This window comes from Conger conger, chromosome 9 (genome assembly GCF_963514075.1).
Source record: "Conger conger chromosome 9, fConCon1.1, whole genome shotgun sequence".
Classification (NCBI taxonomy): domain Eukaryota; kingdom Metazoa; phylum Chordata; class Actinopteri; order Anguilliformes; family Congridae; genus Conger; species Conger conger.
In genome coordinates, this window is record NC_083768.1 from 32,814,000 (window position 1) to 32,831,896 (window position 17,897).

A 17,897-nucleotide genomic window follows, 5' to 3' on the forward strand; every position below is an offset into this window, starting at 1 on the left:
ACACCCTTTATGGTATAAAAAAACAATCCACCAGAAATTACAGGAAAATGGAAGGGAATTATTAGTTTGATTTAAAAAAATGCGAAAACAAGTCATATGGAGGGTGATTGTTGAAATAAATGAAATATATCCACACCAATAATAACAAGAAAACAAATGTATCATAATTAAAACAATTCCACATGAAAAAAAAACTTCAGTTTTCACTCCAAACAAAAAAGCAATTGACAGGAATTGGCAGCATCTCTGTTTTTCTGAAGCTAATGGAGCTTTCTCCTAAACGGTACCCATTATCATCGTAGTAATAATTACTCCCATCATAAATTAATAGATGCAGATCGGCTTTTCAGTGAATATACATTAAACCTAAATACTAATGCTGGGGGGGGGGTTCTGTTCTGTACTGAATCTGTACTGTTCTGAATATAAGGCAGCTCTGATATACAGGGAGGGAATATAATATGGGTGGTGGGACAACCTGGGTGGTCAGTACAACCTGTATGTACCATGGCACAGTATCTGGTACAGGATACTGGAATTCTACAGGAGGAACTCACAACTGCTCTTCCTTGAGAAAGTCAATCTACCGATACTTAGCTGGTAGAAATGGGAGATGCTGTCTCAGACACTGTTTCAGAATATCCAATGAATATTCAGCTGGGTTCCGATGACAAGGACATGACATATCGATGTGTCAAACTCCTCAGACAGGCAGGAGACTATTCGTGCTATGTGGATCTTCAAGTGACCCTTTGAGGAGGCCATTAGGCTATGCATGACAGGTTAGGTATACTCCTGCCATTGCCCTTGACCAAGCCAATAGCCTCAGGAAGGACTGGAGTTGGTCCCTGGGCACTGCACTGTGGCTGCCCACTGCAATGAGGCTAGGCTTGGTTAAATGCAGAGGACAAATTACACCATGGGGTTCAATAAAGTATGTCTTATCTTAAGAGTGCACCAAAAATAGAAATGCAGCTAACACCATTACAGTGACATGAGGACTTTTCACTCTTGGAACAACTCTGTGTTCAAAACCGCATACTTAGCTTGTACTTGTACTACATTCAAAGAAGTACAGAGATGAGACACAAAAGTTCTGGAACAAAGTTTTATGGACTGATGAGACCAAGATTAACCTCTACCAAAGTGATGGAAAGGCCAAAATGTAGAGAAAGAAGGGATCTGCTCATGGTCCAAAACATACAAGCTCACCTTTGAAGCATGGTAGAAGAATTGTCATGGCATAGGCCTGCATGGCTGCTTCTGGAGTGGGCTCACTAATCTTTATTGATGATGTAACTCATGATGAAGCAGCAGGATGAATTCAGAAGTCTACAAAAACATTCTGTCTGCCAACTTACGGAGAAATCCGTCCAAACTAAGAGGGAGGAATTTCATCATGCAGCAAGACAATGACCCAAACCACACTGCCAACATAACAAAGGGAGAGAAAGTGGAAGGTTTTAGACTGTCCAAGTCAATCACATGACCTTAAGCCAATTGAGCATGCATTTCACACCCTGAAGAGGAGATTGAAGGGAAAAAACCCAAAAACAAACAACAACTGAAAGAGGCTGAGGTAAAAGCCTGGAAAAGCATCACAACAGTTTAATGATGCCTGTAGTGTGCAGGCCTGAAGGGCAAGCAAGGGATATATGACCAAATGTTAAGTATTACTTACTTTAATTTACTTAAATACTCTCTGTTCCAATACATTTGCTCACCTAAAAAACAAAGGAATTGGTCTAGCTGTTCCAATACTTTTTGAGAGGACTGTATTTTATAATGGTTTTACCTGCCTTGCATAAATAACCTAAGTAACATTGCATTATATGCTATATCTACATAATTAAGCAGGCGGTATATATATATAAAAGCAGAGAGTGCAGACTCACGACTTTCCTTCGAAAGACATAGACTACATCTACAGTAGGCTACATGTGCGAACTGGTTTAGGAATATCGTGTAGTTGTGGAATACAACGCTAGGGGGTGGTACAATAAAGAAGATGGAGCAAAACGGACGAATTCATGTAATTCGTTGTTTAATGTAATTCTTGAGGTTTCAATACATTTGGGTCCAATAACTAGCATGCACAAATATGGCTTACGTCCAAACTGCAACTGTATATAGATGTGGTGCCTGCTGGGCTATGCTCATGAGTTTAAATAAAGGTCAGAGATCCCGCTTACTGTACTTAATACTGTACAACCCGCATACGGAAAGGGTTGCCAGTCAGTGGTGTTTACCCATGTTTAGGCTATAGGTAAAAAAGACTGAACTGTAAGAGTTTCTTGCCAGTGGCAGTGCTGGTATGCTACTGCTGCTACTCGTAGGTGTTGTAGTAGCCGTAACAGCAGCAATAGTTTACATTTTTTATTAAGAATTCAGAATTCATTACACAATAATGCATTAACACAACTGGCAGCAATAGGCTAAATCCTGAGCCCAACCATACAATAAAGGTTGACACGCATTAAAATGGATTTATGCACTGCATCAGAACCAGTATTGTTGACGTTTGAGTTTGGTAATAAAAAAATAAACTAAAATAAATTAAAAAAATACGAGTTTATGAATGGCCATTAATTTGTAGTCCATGAGTCCGGACTCTCGAATCTCTATGCTCCGCCCTTCTTCTCGCGAAGACCCCAAATATCCCCAATTGTGGAGGATTACAACCAAGCTGGCAACGTTATCGAAAGGATAGTATGAATGACAATGCTCTTAGCCACATATTCAGTGCGCCCAAAGTCACAACAGTAGCCAGGAACCAATGAATTTCGTAATAGTACGTTTCTAAAATGAGAAGTGTCAAAGCAAACCAATAATTGTCCCGATATCGATGAAGTCCCGCCTTTATTGTAAACACAACCAACCAACAGTGAGAGCTTCTGAATAATTAATTACATTGCTTATGGGAGTGACGCAGATATTACAGATAGTCTTGGTTTTTCGTAAAATAGTTGGAAATTCCAGTAATTATTTGTTCACATTTCTTTTTATCATTTGACATAAAATTAATAATCGTTCAGACGGTTCCTGCTCCAAGTCGGTTATGCACATCAACCAGGCCTGTATGTTGCTGATACTGGTCTAGTAGCGAAGCTTGCTGGATAGCTGAGTTGATGTGTCGATTTTAGCTAACGTTAGCTGGTGGGCTACAAAATAGCAAAAGAAGATAAAGATGCCGCAGCCGAAGTCCCGCAAGATCGCAATCCTTGGATATAGATCTGTGGGTAAGTACGATTTTATAATGAAGACTACAGCGTGACAATGTGACACACAGACCTATGGCATCCGCGGACGATAATATGTGCGGCGAACCTGTCCGACATCGTGCGGTGATAGATGGAGCGGGATGCAGTGATCTCTAACGTTAAATGTCAATCCAGACCTCTCATGTAACCAGACAGAGCATTCGATCGAGTTGGTGGGAGGCGGTGTTCTCAGTGGGACAGCTGGAAGTCACACGTGTGTGTGTGTGTGTGTGTGTGTGTGTGTGTGTGTGTGTGTGTGTGTTTGAATTCAGGTCGCTTCTTAGTGAATGCGATTGATGATGTTGCTAGACTACCTGAATTGAGAGCTAAACTTTCATTATCATGTAGACCATGATTTGAACATCAGCGACTAGCTAATTATTCAAATAGCTAAGTCATAGGGAAATTCATATCGGCTAGCTATACATTTCAAGACGAAGAAAAATGCCATGGGAGCTAAATTGTTAATGCGGGCAATGGCTAATACAACCGAGCGGTAAAGCAGGTGTTCCCTTCGATTTCCTTCGAATCATTTCCAGATGCTTTATTGCAACCATGTCGAGTCAGTTTGAAAGTAAAGTAAGCTCACTTTCAAGAAAAGAGAGATCATTATTGGGACATAGCAGGTGCTTCAGTCACAAAGACTGAACTGGCTACAGTAATTCAATAGGAACAATGACTAAAGTGGCATCTGCATTTACATCTATGGGAAAGACATCAGTAAATGTGGTATTGTGATGCTTGTACATTAATGCAACATGCTCTTCATTTTATATCGCTCTGGATAAGAGCGTCTGCTAAATGACTACTATGCAATGTAATATAGGAAAAGCAGAAGAGCAACTTTTCTCAGGTGAATGAAAGTGTCAATTCAGGACATGCTCAGACTGTCAGCAAGAACTGTCTGTCGACAACTACATAGAGAAGGATATTATAGTGCATAAACCCCTCATTACAAAGATGGATGCATATTTGAGAGTTCAGTTTTGCAAAAACTATATACATTAGTCTACAGAGATATGGAAAAAGTGATATGGTGTTATGATCTTTGACCATATTCTGGTGGGCGAGTGCATGCAGTATAGGCCTGAATGCTTGACCCCCTACAGTGAGGGGGTCTGGTAGCTCTATTATACTGTGGGAGGCATTTTAGTATGGTTTGGGTCCACTTAGAGGGAAGGGTCTCATTTCTGTCCTGATGGGAGTGGTCTCTTCCAGAATGACAATGCCCCCATCCACAGTCACATCTCAACCCAGTTGAACACCTACCGGCAATTTTGGAGCGACGAGTTAGACGGCACTCTCCACCACCATCATCGGAAAATGAAATGAGGGAGCATCCGTTGGAAGAATGATGTACTATCACTCCCGTAAAGTTCTAGGGACATGTTGAATCTATGCCAAGACACATTGCAGCTGTTCTGGTGGCTTGTGGGGGCCCTACACATTACTTAAAACAAATTATGTTGGTTTTACCTTTAATTTGTCACCCATCTGTATGTTAAAAGAGCTGCCAAAAAGATGTGCACCTGCCTGTTGGTTAAGGACTTGCACGGTAATGGTAACGGTAAGCCTATTTGGTTTACCATTTCAGGCTCTAAAATGTGTTGCACACAGTAGCCTGCAGTACGATGTTAAAAAGCTACTAACAGCTACCCACAATGTTTGGGTGAGCTTCCTAATATTGAGAAGTGTAGGGGGGGTTGAGAATAGGGGAGGAATGGGATGGTAAGGTTTTAGACTGGAGCAAAGGAAGGAAAGAAATCCTGCCTATTGTGCCATTAAACGTAGTAACCAAATGCAGGTTTGGTGTTTTAGTGTTTGCTTTGTACTTAAATCCCCAAATAGTTTTTGTGGCCAAGTGCCTACAGTTCTACCAGTTAGGAGCCTATTCAGCCCCTTTATGCAATCAATTGCAATACAGCACAATGTGCATATGGGAATTTTTTCGTTGTGGCATGCATAGCTATTTCCGGCATCAAGTGGCTTAAGACGGTAAATAAAAAGCATGAAAAGAAAAAAAGAACCTAATTAAAAAAAAAATAACAGCTTGTGAAAAAAGTGGGATTGAAGTTATGGTTGGAGCAAAAAACAGCATACACAATGGTCCCCCAGGACCAAGTTTGAGAACCACTATTCAAACTATCACTCTTAAAATGTTAAACAATGGATAGACTACTCAAATCCAACCCTGGTAGTCTTTTCTCCCAGGTAATTAACAAAACAATTATGTTAGCAGTACTGATTAGCCTGACTATCTTCACACCTGAGTCCCAGGTAAAGAGGGTAGAAAGCCAGCAGTTCCCAGTCCCCAAAGCCTGTGATTTGAGGAACAGGGGACTATAGTGATGGAGAACTGGTTTCATTTTTTCAGTTATTTATTGCCTGAAATGTCTAAAAGCACTTTGCAAAGAGGGCAATTGTGAAGTACAACAATGATTTCGTCCTGTCTCTGTGAGAACTCATGTATCATTTTGTGGGCACGGATCTTACAAGGCCAGAAGACATTCAAGCATCATTTTATGTGACTAAAAAATCTCAGAACCAGATGAGTGGTTCAGTTACTCCAACAATGTTGTTCAATCACCGTAATAATCTCTGTAATCTCTCTGACCAGGACTGTCTTTTCTTGCTTTAAGTGCTGGTATACTGAGCTCTTCCTTGAAAGGAATCATTCAAAACTGAATGTGGTTTCTGTCTCTTACTGTAAGTACCTATTGTGTACTACTGTAAGCACCTTGCCATCATGGTCTTGTAAGTCACTGTTGATGAGAGTACTACATGGGTAATAATTTATCTTAATAATAAACATTATAGGGGGATTAGATGGACAGAGTATTTATTGTTGGAGACAGAATGAGTATCCTTCAGGTAGTACTTATTATTTATGCAACATGCCCTTATACAGGCATACAACATTCATCAAACACGTTTTACATTTTTGTCATTTGTATTGTTGATAGTTATCACTACAGTACCATGTTTCTTATATTTGTATGAGAAACAAAACAATGTTGAAGTTAAGGACAAAATGCACTGGAGTTAGGCTTAATTTAGGTCCTGGCTGATCGACAGTGATTTAAATGGGAATGTAGTTATGGTCAAATTGCCTTTTGGTCTCAGTTTCTCATTATCACTTATTAGTGTTGTTTTGCTCCGTGTTAGATCTCAGTTTATGACACAATCAGCTTTGCTATGAAAGACATTTGTGTAATTTTAAATACTGAAAATTAAACTTAAACTCGTCCTGAGAAATGAGTGACACTGTGCTGTTTAACGTTATCAACAGACTATGAGTCTTCCTTGAAAAAACTTGGTGGCATTATTATGCTGTTGAGAGAGAACAGGGTTTTTAATAAAATTGCCGGTTTAAATTTGATGTGCTGTGTCAGCTGTTCAACGTACTTGACATCAGAAAAACAGCTATGCAATATGTCAGCAAAATTGTCAGAGATAGGTGACAGATGCTAAATATGCAATAAATTATTGATATAGTTTTTGGAATGAATCATATTGTCATTTTATGCCTGTCTCAAGGCTTGTGTAATTTCACTTAAACTATATTGACAAGACACAAAGGTGTCATTCCAGGTTAAGTATACCCAAAACTATTTGTTTCATTCAGCAAGTAAGGGAGAAATTGTCCTTTTTATTGTCTTGTCATCTCATTTTTATGTAAAAGCAAGGAGCATAGCTCTTTTTATTGCAACAAGCGTATGACTTCCTGCTTGGTTCCAGTTTTGTCTCTTCTTTATGGGAAGTATATAGTATAGTATAAGTGTAACCTTAAAGACAACCTATAGACTTTCAATGTCAGGAAAAACTTCTTATATTATCTTAACTCAATCTTTATTGGAGCATTTTTGATACCATAACAAGTCACTTTTGTTGGATCTAGTTTGGGTTCTTAGTATTTTTATGATAACCAACATCAGTTGTTTGGAATCATTACGGTCTGTATCACGAAACTTGTTAAATAACATTAATCTGGCATGTACCATGTAAAATAAGGTTGCTTATATATATTCATAGATGCAAATTTGACAAAAAGATGACAAAATATGATAATACAGAACAGAGGACAAGATGTGGTTAATCAAGTTAAGGACAACCTGTTGCCAACTACAGAGGTGTTAAAACTATTTGGCCGAATACATTGACTTTAGGAATGTTAGTTCATTTCATGGGTAGTGTCACTGACAATATTTGTTCATATAGTGAACGCTTCGAAATCCAACCACGTGGATATCGGATGTACTGCAAGGACCTTCTGCCAGGCTTTGAAGTTTAGACTGTACTTTGTTTCCTCTTTAGGAACTAGTTTATTTATGCAGCGTTTGTGGATTTTGGATGAGAGCTTTGCTTGTTGAATTATTGATGTGTTCTGTTTGAAGTAATCAATAAAATAAATGTTGATGAGGTCAGTTTGCCTCCATTGATTCCTTAGAGACCATTCAGCTTTTGGGAGGAAATCGCTCAAATTGAACCGTCTCCCATTACTTGACCCCACTAAGCAGAAATAAGTTGCGTATGATAATCAAAAAAAAAAAAAAGACCACATGTACACCAAACCCTGTAACAAAACAGTAATATACACGCTTAGATTAAAATGGAAAGATTAAGATGAAAACAGTTCATCGCTACCTTTATTGTTGATTTTTGTTGAAAAATCATTTAGTAAAGAACAATCATGAGGAGAGTGGGGTTTGCACTTTTTCAGTCCCTGACCATGAGCTTCAGTAATCCTTTGGATTTTTATAGTTAGGCCGAGGCAGACCCACCAGGCAATCTATAAAATGTTCCTGTGTTTAAAGGGACCTCAGGATGGTGCATAAACACTGTTTAAAGAAGCATCTGTCTCAAGGAAAAGCCAGAGAAAGGCCCGCTTGCATCCGGGCACCTGGGCGGTCACAGCACCATTTCCTGTGGGGGAAGCATTCCTTTTCTTCTTGACCAAACTGTTCTGGAATGTGGTGTGATGTCATAGGGGATTTCCCAGGAACCCAGTGGGGCTGATGGTAGCCAGTCTGAGGGAAGGGTTTGGGCTCAAATTCCTGTATTCATCTTTTGTCATGCCAGGCATGCCCTCACACACATGCACACATGCACACACTGAGGTTGTCACTTTTTCCTAAATCTCAACCAACAAATCTCATAAATAGTTGTTTCTAATTCGCTGCCGTCAAAATCTCAATGAAACGTTCGCTCATTTTATTTTCCTTTAAAGCTGTAGCCAATTAGCTTAAACACACTATGCAATACGAAATAATTACAACAGTATCTTGAAGTTTAATTAAACAAAATAAAACCAGGCAAGATCATTACAATGCAATGATTTTGTTCACTGCAATAAAATCACTTTGTTGATCAACTGTTGCTCAAACGAAAGAAGAAATGATCAAGCACCTGTCCTTCACAGGTTTCTCCCCAGAGTGGTGCTCGGCCCTCATGCCTTCAGAGTGCAGGGGTGAGGAGGTTTTGCCACTGCTTTTCATTTCATATGAAAATCTACTCAGCTGAACTGACAAATCTCCTTTGGAGTGTTAATAACTGTTATTTCCAAATATTTTCAAATGGCACACGTGAGGTGTGCTGGAATTTTTATTGGTTCCTCCAGTCTTCAGTCAACACAGATAGCATCACCCACACATTAACTTTATTTTTAGAGTAATACCCTCTCTTTGATATTTAGCATTCAAAAGAGCGCTCTAAATCAAGGCTATCAAATTCCCCTTTTGGATTGTTCATATCCTGGGTTTTCAGCAAAGTCAGATATTCAGGTTAAACGGCCTACGTTGCTCAGGGGGACAATAGGAGTCCTCTAGCTGGGAATACATCTCGTAATCCTTGTGTTGCAACTCCAGTTCCCCAACTATTATACTACACTGCCCATACTAGTACCAAAATAGGTAGCTGACACGAGCTAGATATGTTGTGTTGATTTTGCTGTGACTAGGGCAGTTAGTGAGTTGTAATAGATGAGAAATTGCAAACCATGTAACTCATGTAAAATATTGGCATGAATGATATGTACATAGAAAACAGGAGTTATCTGGTATTTGGCACTCTGCTTAGAAAATCTGTATATTATTATAAATCAGTTATCATTATGTGATTACAATACAGTACATCCGGTTACATAAGCAGGTAATTGCCATAGGATTGACTGCACATCATAAGCACAAGAACACAAGAGAACTTCTAAGTTATCAAGGCAATGAGATTAAAATGTGCATAGCTCATTGTTTGTCAGAATAAGCTGTAACTCCCACTTTAAATGCCAATCGATCAATCCACTGAGAAGCAAGGGCCAGCAAGCACACTCAGCACATTTCAAGAGTCATTTGGAGATCCTTGGGTCTTGGCCAGAACCACATTGATGCCTGCCAACCAAACTTATTCCTCAAGTCTGCTTATTAATGCAAAGTACTTCACATAAATTACACGAACACACACATGCATTCACACGCAGTGTAGTCTGTAAATATTTGGGTAGTCAAATGACACAATTTTTGTTGTTTTGGCTTTTTACTCCAACATATTGGATTTGAAATTAAATTATACATAATGGGGGCTCTATGTACAAAAAGGGCTGCAATTCCTACACAGTTCACCTGATATTGTTGTAAATGCACTCAAAACTGACAGTCTACATCTTAACCTCATATTCACTGCGTCATTTCAAATCCATTGTGAGTACAGAGCCAAAACAACAAAGTTTATATAACTGTCTGAATACTAATGGACTGCACTGTATGCATGCACCTTGTGCATGTGAAATGTATTTTTTTGTTCAAACTCATTAAGATTAAGAACTCCAGTTGCTTGTAACGTTTTATAAACTATTCATGACATACTTTTTCGCTGAACGAGAACTACAATTCTTTACATAAAGACACTCAAAAACAGTGATACTCAAATTCGCAATTCACTGTGCTGTGCCTATGTACCTGTACTTCAGGTAAAACAAACCTTACAGATTTTCCCAGAGCTGCCTATCTAGTTATTTCAGCAGGGGATGAAGCCTGCGTCTGCCAGCAAACTAGCAGTATGTTCTCCGCTGTGTCTCTCTGCTTGGGACGCTCGTCTTTCTGTGATTTAACTGCCACGTAAGTACGGCACATTCTCGCTTTTTGGCTGGAATGTGCTGTACTTAATAAAAACCTGGAACATTCTGTTCCGAGCACTCCCTCGCTGATTGATATATGGGATGCAGTTATAACTTTGACCGGTTACATTGTGCGAACCCATATTCGTCACTTCCTTAAAATGGTCCCTTTCCAAGGGTTCTGTAATTTGCCTCTGTCTGCTGTGCAAATAATTCTTGCACTTCAAATGCAAACAGAACAAAACAGGGAACTAGCTCAAGATAAGGAGAACAAAGAAATATGTATTAAGAATAAATGGGTAGTGTTCAAAACTTGATATCATTGAATACATTTGATGTGGAAATGAGGGACATAACTTGTGAAGGGTAGTGTTCTCACTCACAGTGTAGCACGCACAGGATCAAATTGTGCCCATTGTGCAGACTTATTTGCTAGCCTATTTTTGAAAATGCATTTTTATTACATTTATTCAAATTATTGAAACTAGTAGGGCCAGTATTAGAGATGCAGATTAAGCCTAGTCCTAGACTAAGTTTTATTTTAAATGGACACTCTCCATACAAAGCTCAATTTAGTCCAGGATTAAGCTTAATCTGTTTCTGTGAAACCGGCCCTTAACGTGAGACCTTTAGACTACTAAATTTATCTTTGGTTGAATATTTTATGGTTTAGACACCCACACTTTTTGAATGCCTTTTCTTTTATGCATACAGGCTTCAATAATGCTCAAAATATTTTTTGTCATCATACAAATCATAAAAGCTGGTGCGTTCTTGCTATGACAGATAAAGTGCTGTTGACCTGTAATGATAATCCATTAAATTCATTTGTGTTTAATGGTTGTTTATAATCCTGTTGTGTTTCATTGTATGTTATGCTTTGTGTTGTAATCTTTTGGCACAGACTCCCGTAACACTGAGATCTCACCTGGATAAATAAGCAATTAATAAGTACAATGAATATAAAAGGAAGTGTGCTGTAGCACATCTGACCTTTGCTGAGTTCCAGGGCACTGGGGTGTTTGACAGGACCTTCTGGGGAGTGTCTCCTCGGTGTAGACCGTTGTGTTTGATGGAATCGGGGAACAGTGTGTGGATGGTCAGGAGGGGCGATGCCGGGGTACCGGAAGGTGCCGGGTAGAATTTGATGGGCAGCTGTCATCACATAATTCAGGACTCACGGCAACGTTTGACATTCCTATTCTGCAGCAGTTATGGCAACAGCTGCTGTAAGATCAAATCACCATGACAACTGGAATGGAACTGAATGCGGGGATCCATTGAATACGCTTTGCTGCTAATTTTCTGCCTGTGACATATTTGTATTTGACTGCAGATGATTAATAAGAATTCTCATTTCCGTGTTTTGCAGGAAAGTCCTCTTTAACTATCCAGTTTGTGGAAGGCCAGTTTGTTGACTCTTATGATCCCACCATAGAAAACAGTAAGTGTCTTTCCTGATGGAAATCTCCCCTCCTTCTGTATTATATTCACTGTTTATGCATTATGTAGAAGGGTTGTGTTATTTTGCCAGTGTTTTTATGTAATGTTTTTTTAATTGAAAGTTCCATTTCTCTGTGCTGGGTACCAGACTGAAACGATATTCAGCTAAATGGAATGTTCATGCTTGGTATCCAATCACCGATCCACTGGAAGAGCAGGGGCTCGAGAGAGGAAGGTGCCTCTCGGCTCTGTTCTCGGTCCGTCCCTGAGCAGCACTGTGAAACAGGCCCTAGGTTTGACACAAACACAGCGCTGTAATCCGTGGGAATGTTTTTCAAATATTTTTCAGGCGAGCGCTGTCAAGACCTCAGGTGCGGATTGCAACAGAAATTCTCTACCCTGCCCATTAATATGATGTGACAAGCACAGTGAGCTGAGAGCTCTCCCATACATCTCCTGAATAGCATTCTTACAGATTACACAAACTCTAATTGTACCCTATTGATGATAGTTCATTAGCTTGTCCTAGTAATTTTAGTTCAGTGGTAAGATGCAGTCAACTCCAAATCCATTTTACTTCACTTTCATTAATTAAATGGGTGCATCATTACAAAACAGTTAATTGAAGTCAGTAATTAGTTCATAATTCATAACTTCAAATTCTAGATTGTGAAATAGTTTTTATATCATTGTTCCTGTTTCAACATGTCTTTGATACTTAAATTATTACTTAAAGCATTGTCACTTTGCCTATCAAAATAGAAAATGCTATAGGAAAAAATCCCTGCAGAAAAAAAAATGAGTAAGTGTCAAATTTCACTCTTCACTCTTTCTACTGTATCTCTTTATTAACAGTATAAAACATAAAGCTTGCTAACATACAGTATGTACCAAATTATTTCCACTATGCAGTTTATAGGCCATTATAGGCCTTTGGTATGACTCAGAAGCAATTTAAATATTTTGCTGGCAGTGTAATGAATGAACAAGTCGCTTGGAAAACAATCTCTCTTTAAACCATGTTCACCCTCACCTGTGAGAATACAAGACAAGCATTCAGCATCAGAAAAGTTGATAGAATTATAAAGATTTTGTAAGGGAGGAAATATTTGAACTCTAAATAATGTAATTTTATGTGTGTTCAGTGGATTTACTACCTATACTGAAAGAATATCAAATTCAACCCGTTTTATGGCTGGATTCCATTGAAAGTGTTTGAAGGGGCCGTGGGCTGTGCGGTGAATGTGAATGTGAATCCGGTGGGTGAGAATGTGTAATACGCTGGAGAGGAGCGTCAGAGAGAGTCGTGACCACCCGCCAGTTATCCCTGTGCCCTGGGTGCCTCACTACTGCGTTGGCACGGAAACCAGGTCTCTGAAATGTGTGGGAATTCTACCAGGAGTATTTCTGGAAACATTGCTGCCTTCATTCACTGCAGACTCCCACTCTCTCTGTCTCTGTATCTCTCTCTCACACACACACACGCACACAGGCATACTGCTGTGGTGGCTGGACTAGATTCAAGGTCTATTCTGATATAAAGGACAATATCAGGCTCTGTGTTCATACAAAGGTTCTGGCATCGTTAATGTGGAACATACTAAACGATGTTCTGGTGTAGCTGCAGTGTAAATATTAAATGTGCTTCCCTATTTTTTAAATAATGCACTCGTGCACTAGAAATGTCAGATTAAAGACGCATTATATTCACCTGACCATAACACCTGGGTCCTATTGAAGTTCAGTGTTGGAACTATTTTGTGTGTGCATGCACATTAGAAAACTCCAATGTAGCTTGAATCATTTTATTGTGCTGCAGTGTTTCTGGTTTAACTGCCTGCTCTTGGCCCCAGGTGAAAGTTGAGGTAGACTGATCTGCGGCTGCTCGTCTGTTTGGCCTTGCACTTTGCATGAATGTGCGAAATCATAGTCCCAGAGTCTGTGCTTGTGCTCACTGCTGCCCTCTGCTGACGGTTTCTCTCCCTGGCGGTTCCATGTTCTTCTCATTAACAAGACCATCCATAATTTGTATGTATGACCCTGTGCATGCTGGAATGTTATTTGCTTGATTAATAAGCCACACATTTGTGTTTGCCTTTGTCTCCGCTTTATATTAATGTCTTATTCCTTTTTTACCCAGGTAAACATGTGAATGTGTGTGTGCATGCATGAGTAAGTTAGTGAATGTGTTTGTGTGTGCTTGTATGGCGGAGAAATGTGGGTGTCGACATCATATACATATTTCATATTTCAGTGGTTTATATTGTCCTTTGACACTGTAGTGGTTACTTATGCCTGACAGGGGCGAATCACTACCATTCCAGTTTTCCAATAATAACCGTCTGCGTGAATGTGGATTGCTGCTGGGATTTTTGCAGTAAATTATCTCATACGTTGCACTTATCTCTGGTATTCATGTTGATGTTCATATACAGGGTTACGTCTGTAAGAAATGCCAGTGAAGAACCTGTGCGCTTTCTGTTGCTCCACACGGTTGTTTGCCCATCTATCAGTTCTGTACAGAGCTGCTTTTGCTGCAGCAGTGTTTCCGAGTTTGCAGATATACGAAACCCCCAGGGCACAGCCTACAGCACGATCCGTGGTGACACGGTACGGAGGTGAACCGCACTCATACCTGGACGGAGCTGGGTTTGAAATGGGGCCACTGCAGATACACCCTCCGGCACAGCGTTTGACCTGAATTGCTTACGCAGAACCGCACCTCTATAAATAGAGCACGGAGCGAACAGAATGAAGAGAGGCATTGTGTGTTTCTGTGGATAAGGGAATATGGCACTAAGCAAATCAGTAATTTACAGTAATGTGGCTGAACCACAACCCCAGTCATGGCATTAACCCAAGGACATTCCTCATTTTGAGCTAAAGTGAGCCCTCATTTTCAGCTGAAGTGATCACTGGCACTTTCTCATTCATTTTTTGTGACATTTTTTGCATTAAAATAATGCTTTCCCCCTTTTCTTTCTCCCCAATTTGGACTGTGCAAGTCACATTTATTAGCGCTCATTGCTGCAACATCTGCTGTCTATTTTGGAGTGCGAAAACAGGCATGCAATCTCCCCTGAAGCGTGTGATGTCAGCTGCAAAAAACCTCACTTCGCAAAATGGGCCCAAACAGACATTAGTCGGAGGAAGAAACTGTGAGCCACCTATGAGCCACTTATCAAGCAGAACTGTTTGACCAGCAGGGGTGCTGGTGAGCAGTGAGACACCATCGTCCTGTCTGAATGAAACTACGCCATCCCTGGGTGACGCTGGGGACAATCATGAGCTGCTCTGCATGACTGCTGGCCACTGTCAGCAGTTACATGGTCTGGATTCTATATGATGTCATGACACTTACTGTGGTTCTACATTAAGGTTTTGCTGAGCAGACTTATCCAGCCTGACATACATATCTTACAGTTGGCTATTGAAGCAAATAGTCTTGCTGAATGGGCTGCTGGTTTAAGGGTTTAGGCAACACTGTGGATCAAATCCGGACCGTGGCAGTGCTGAATGTGCCTTGGATTAAATCCGGACCGTGCAAGTGTCAAAAAGTCCAGTTCCTTAACTGCATCATACAGTCTGTATCGATGAGTTAAAGAGTGTTGACTTGCCAGTACAATTGCGTTCTCACTGTAGTGAATCAGGTGGTAGACAGATCTGTGGGGTATCCCAGCATGCACTATGTTGCTGTTTTGTAGCAACAGAAGGTAGAGCTTGTGAATGGCTGAACATGAATCAGCTTGGCAAATTGGAGCAAGTGGGGGGCCTTACAAGAAGCTAACAGTGTTTGATGTCTTTTCAGGTGCCTCTTGACCCTTTTTTAAAAACAGATTTGGCTGCTTTGTTGTCTGTTATAGAGCCACAGGGAGACTCTTCTCACATGAAAGGAAGTGGTTTCTGTGGCAATATAAACTTCAAAGATGAAGCGGAGCAGATGAGAGATGAGACTGATTAAGCTTTGCCCCATAGTGTCAAGGTGTGCGGTCTGTGTGCATTGCTGGTATACCCCCAGGGTATGTCCTGCTGTACTGTGGAGGTGGGTCTCCAGCTTTCCTTTACATGAAACTACTGAAGCTTATCAATACCTAAATGCTAGCAGGAATGGTACAGGAATTGTTGCTTCATTGTGCTGTTGCTGTTGTGGAATTTTGCTCACCTTATAGCAGGAGTTGTTTCTTCATCATGCAGAAGGTTTATAGACTCACTGAGCACTTTATTAGGACTAATACTGGGTAGGGCCTCCCTTTTCTCTCAAAGCTGCCTCAATTCTTGGATGGATTCCATAAGACCTGTATCTGCATGATTTAATGATTAGATAAGCGCATGAATAAGTAGGTGTACAGGTGTTCCTAATAAAGTGCTTAGTGAGTGTATATGTGAGGCACATTACACTGTGGGTTATGGCAATTTGTGAAAATGGAGAAATGGCAGAAACATATTGACAGAGAAGCGAGGGCACTAGGCTAGTCCAGGATGGAAAGGGCCTGTCTACAGAACCTCAGAGGCTTTGGAGGTCAAGACCTGGGGTTGGTAGAGCTGAATGATTAGAAGATGAACTGTGACCTGAGCAAGACTGAGAATGACCTCAGAGCCTAGAAAGTCAGCCAAGAATGGCCTCAACTAAAAAAGGGCAATTGGGGTGATGGTTGGTCACAGCAGCCGTGTCCTCAGGTGCCCTCACCCCCCCCCCCCCCAGCACCCTAACACACACACACACACACACACACACCTGCTTCCTTTTGTTCCTCGAATCCTGCAGGAGAGGGAAGGGTGAGTGTGCTGACATCCCCGTGCCTGTACCAGCAGCACCTCCTCCCATTCTGCTTCGCTCCGCAGTCTCTCCCCTGCTATAAATAGCCCTGGCTGCTCGCTGGGGTGCACCGAAACGGCAGCAGCGCTAACCTGATCTGACAGGACCCCCATCCGGCACCCCTACGACTCACTGCGGATGCGCTGCCTTAACCGGCCGCTCCCCGTCACTGGGAACAGAGTAATGAAGCTCCGTTCTCGGAGTAATGGGGTTCATTAAGCAGCGGCGCGGCGTGGGTGCAGCAATTTTGGCTCCGGGGTCTTTCAAGGCGAGTCGCGGGAACGTGTTTTGAGTTCTCCTGAGACACATCCGGCCTTGAGGAATTCCAGTGGCTCTGAATGAATTGACTACAGCGGGCGTTGTCCCTGGAATGGTTTGGGAGCTGGGCCTGTAGCTCTGAGGTTGTCAGTTTCATTCCCAGGTTGGGTGCTGTTGTCGTACCCTTGAGCAGGGTACTTAACCTGAACTGCTCCAGCTGATAGCCAGCTATGTAAATGGATTGTATGTAAATAATTTAACTCGCTGTGGATAAGAGTGTGTGCTGAGTGCTTAAACTATGAGCTGTTATTTTTGCCATCACTGAAGGGCTTTCAGAGCTCAGGTCAGGTGTGAGGGACAAGTGGCGAAGGCGAGAGGGAGAGGGAGGATAGCGGAACACCCTGAAAGGATACAGTTGTGATTAAAATGTGATTTAAAAAGGGAGGCCTTTAAAGATAGAAGAACTGTAGATGAATGGACACAGTTATGCATGTAATGAATACAGCTGGGACAAGGACTTTTTCAGAAAGGCAATTTAAGCACACTTCCTGAAGCACAAACTGATTTTTTTGTTGACCATTAGAATAATTGAATGAGTTGTGGAGTAAACAGTAATATAATATAAGCTGTATGATAATATCAAATAATTTGGAATAAGTGTTTTAAGTGTTTATTTTTTTAAATACCATAATATACCTGAGACTTTTCTGGTTGTAGTGCTGTGGTTTTGATACTAAAACAAAGCCTGACTTTTAGGGTATGAGGGAAGTGGAATGGCACCATTTGTCTTCTGTGTACAACCTGTTTTTACAGTGTGGGCTCAAAGGACATAGTGAGCTCATTGCTGTTTCAGGACTTGTTGGCAGTAGCATGCTATCAAGCCTTGAGACTGTCCAGAACCTTCTATCAGCTTGAATCGTCAGCAAAGAACTGAATGTGACACCTTCTGAACCCTGTAGCTCTCCAGGGACCAATTTGGACTTCCTTTGGAAGGAGAAGCAGTGGAGATTCA

General features: G+C 40.9%; 1 protein-coding gene across 1 annotated transcript in view; it reads left to right on the plus strand.

Moving 5' to 3' along the window:
• Positions 1–2,924: 2,924 nt before the first annotated feature.
• LOC133137155 (GTP-binding protein Rheb) overlaps positions 2,925–17,897 on the plus strand; it is a 33,407-nt gene continuing 18,434 nt past the window's right edge. Inside the window, exons 1-2 of the mRNA XM_061255233.1 lie at positions 2,925–3,239; positions 11,741–11,812. Coding sequence (XP_061111217.1) covers positions 3,188–3,239; positions 11,741–11,812 — 124 coding nt within the window. The 5' untranslated portion in view covers positions 2,925–3,187. The remainder of the gene's footprint in view (positions 3,240–11,740; positions 11,813–17,897) is intronic.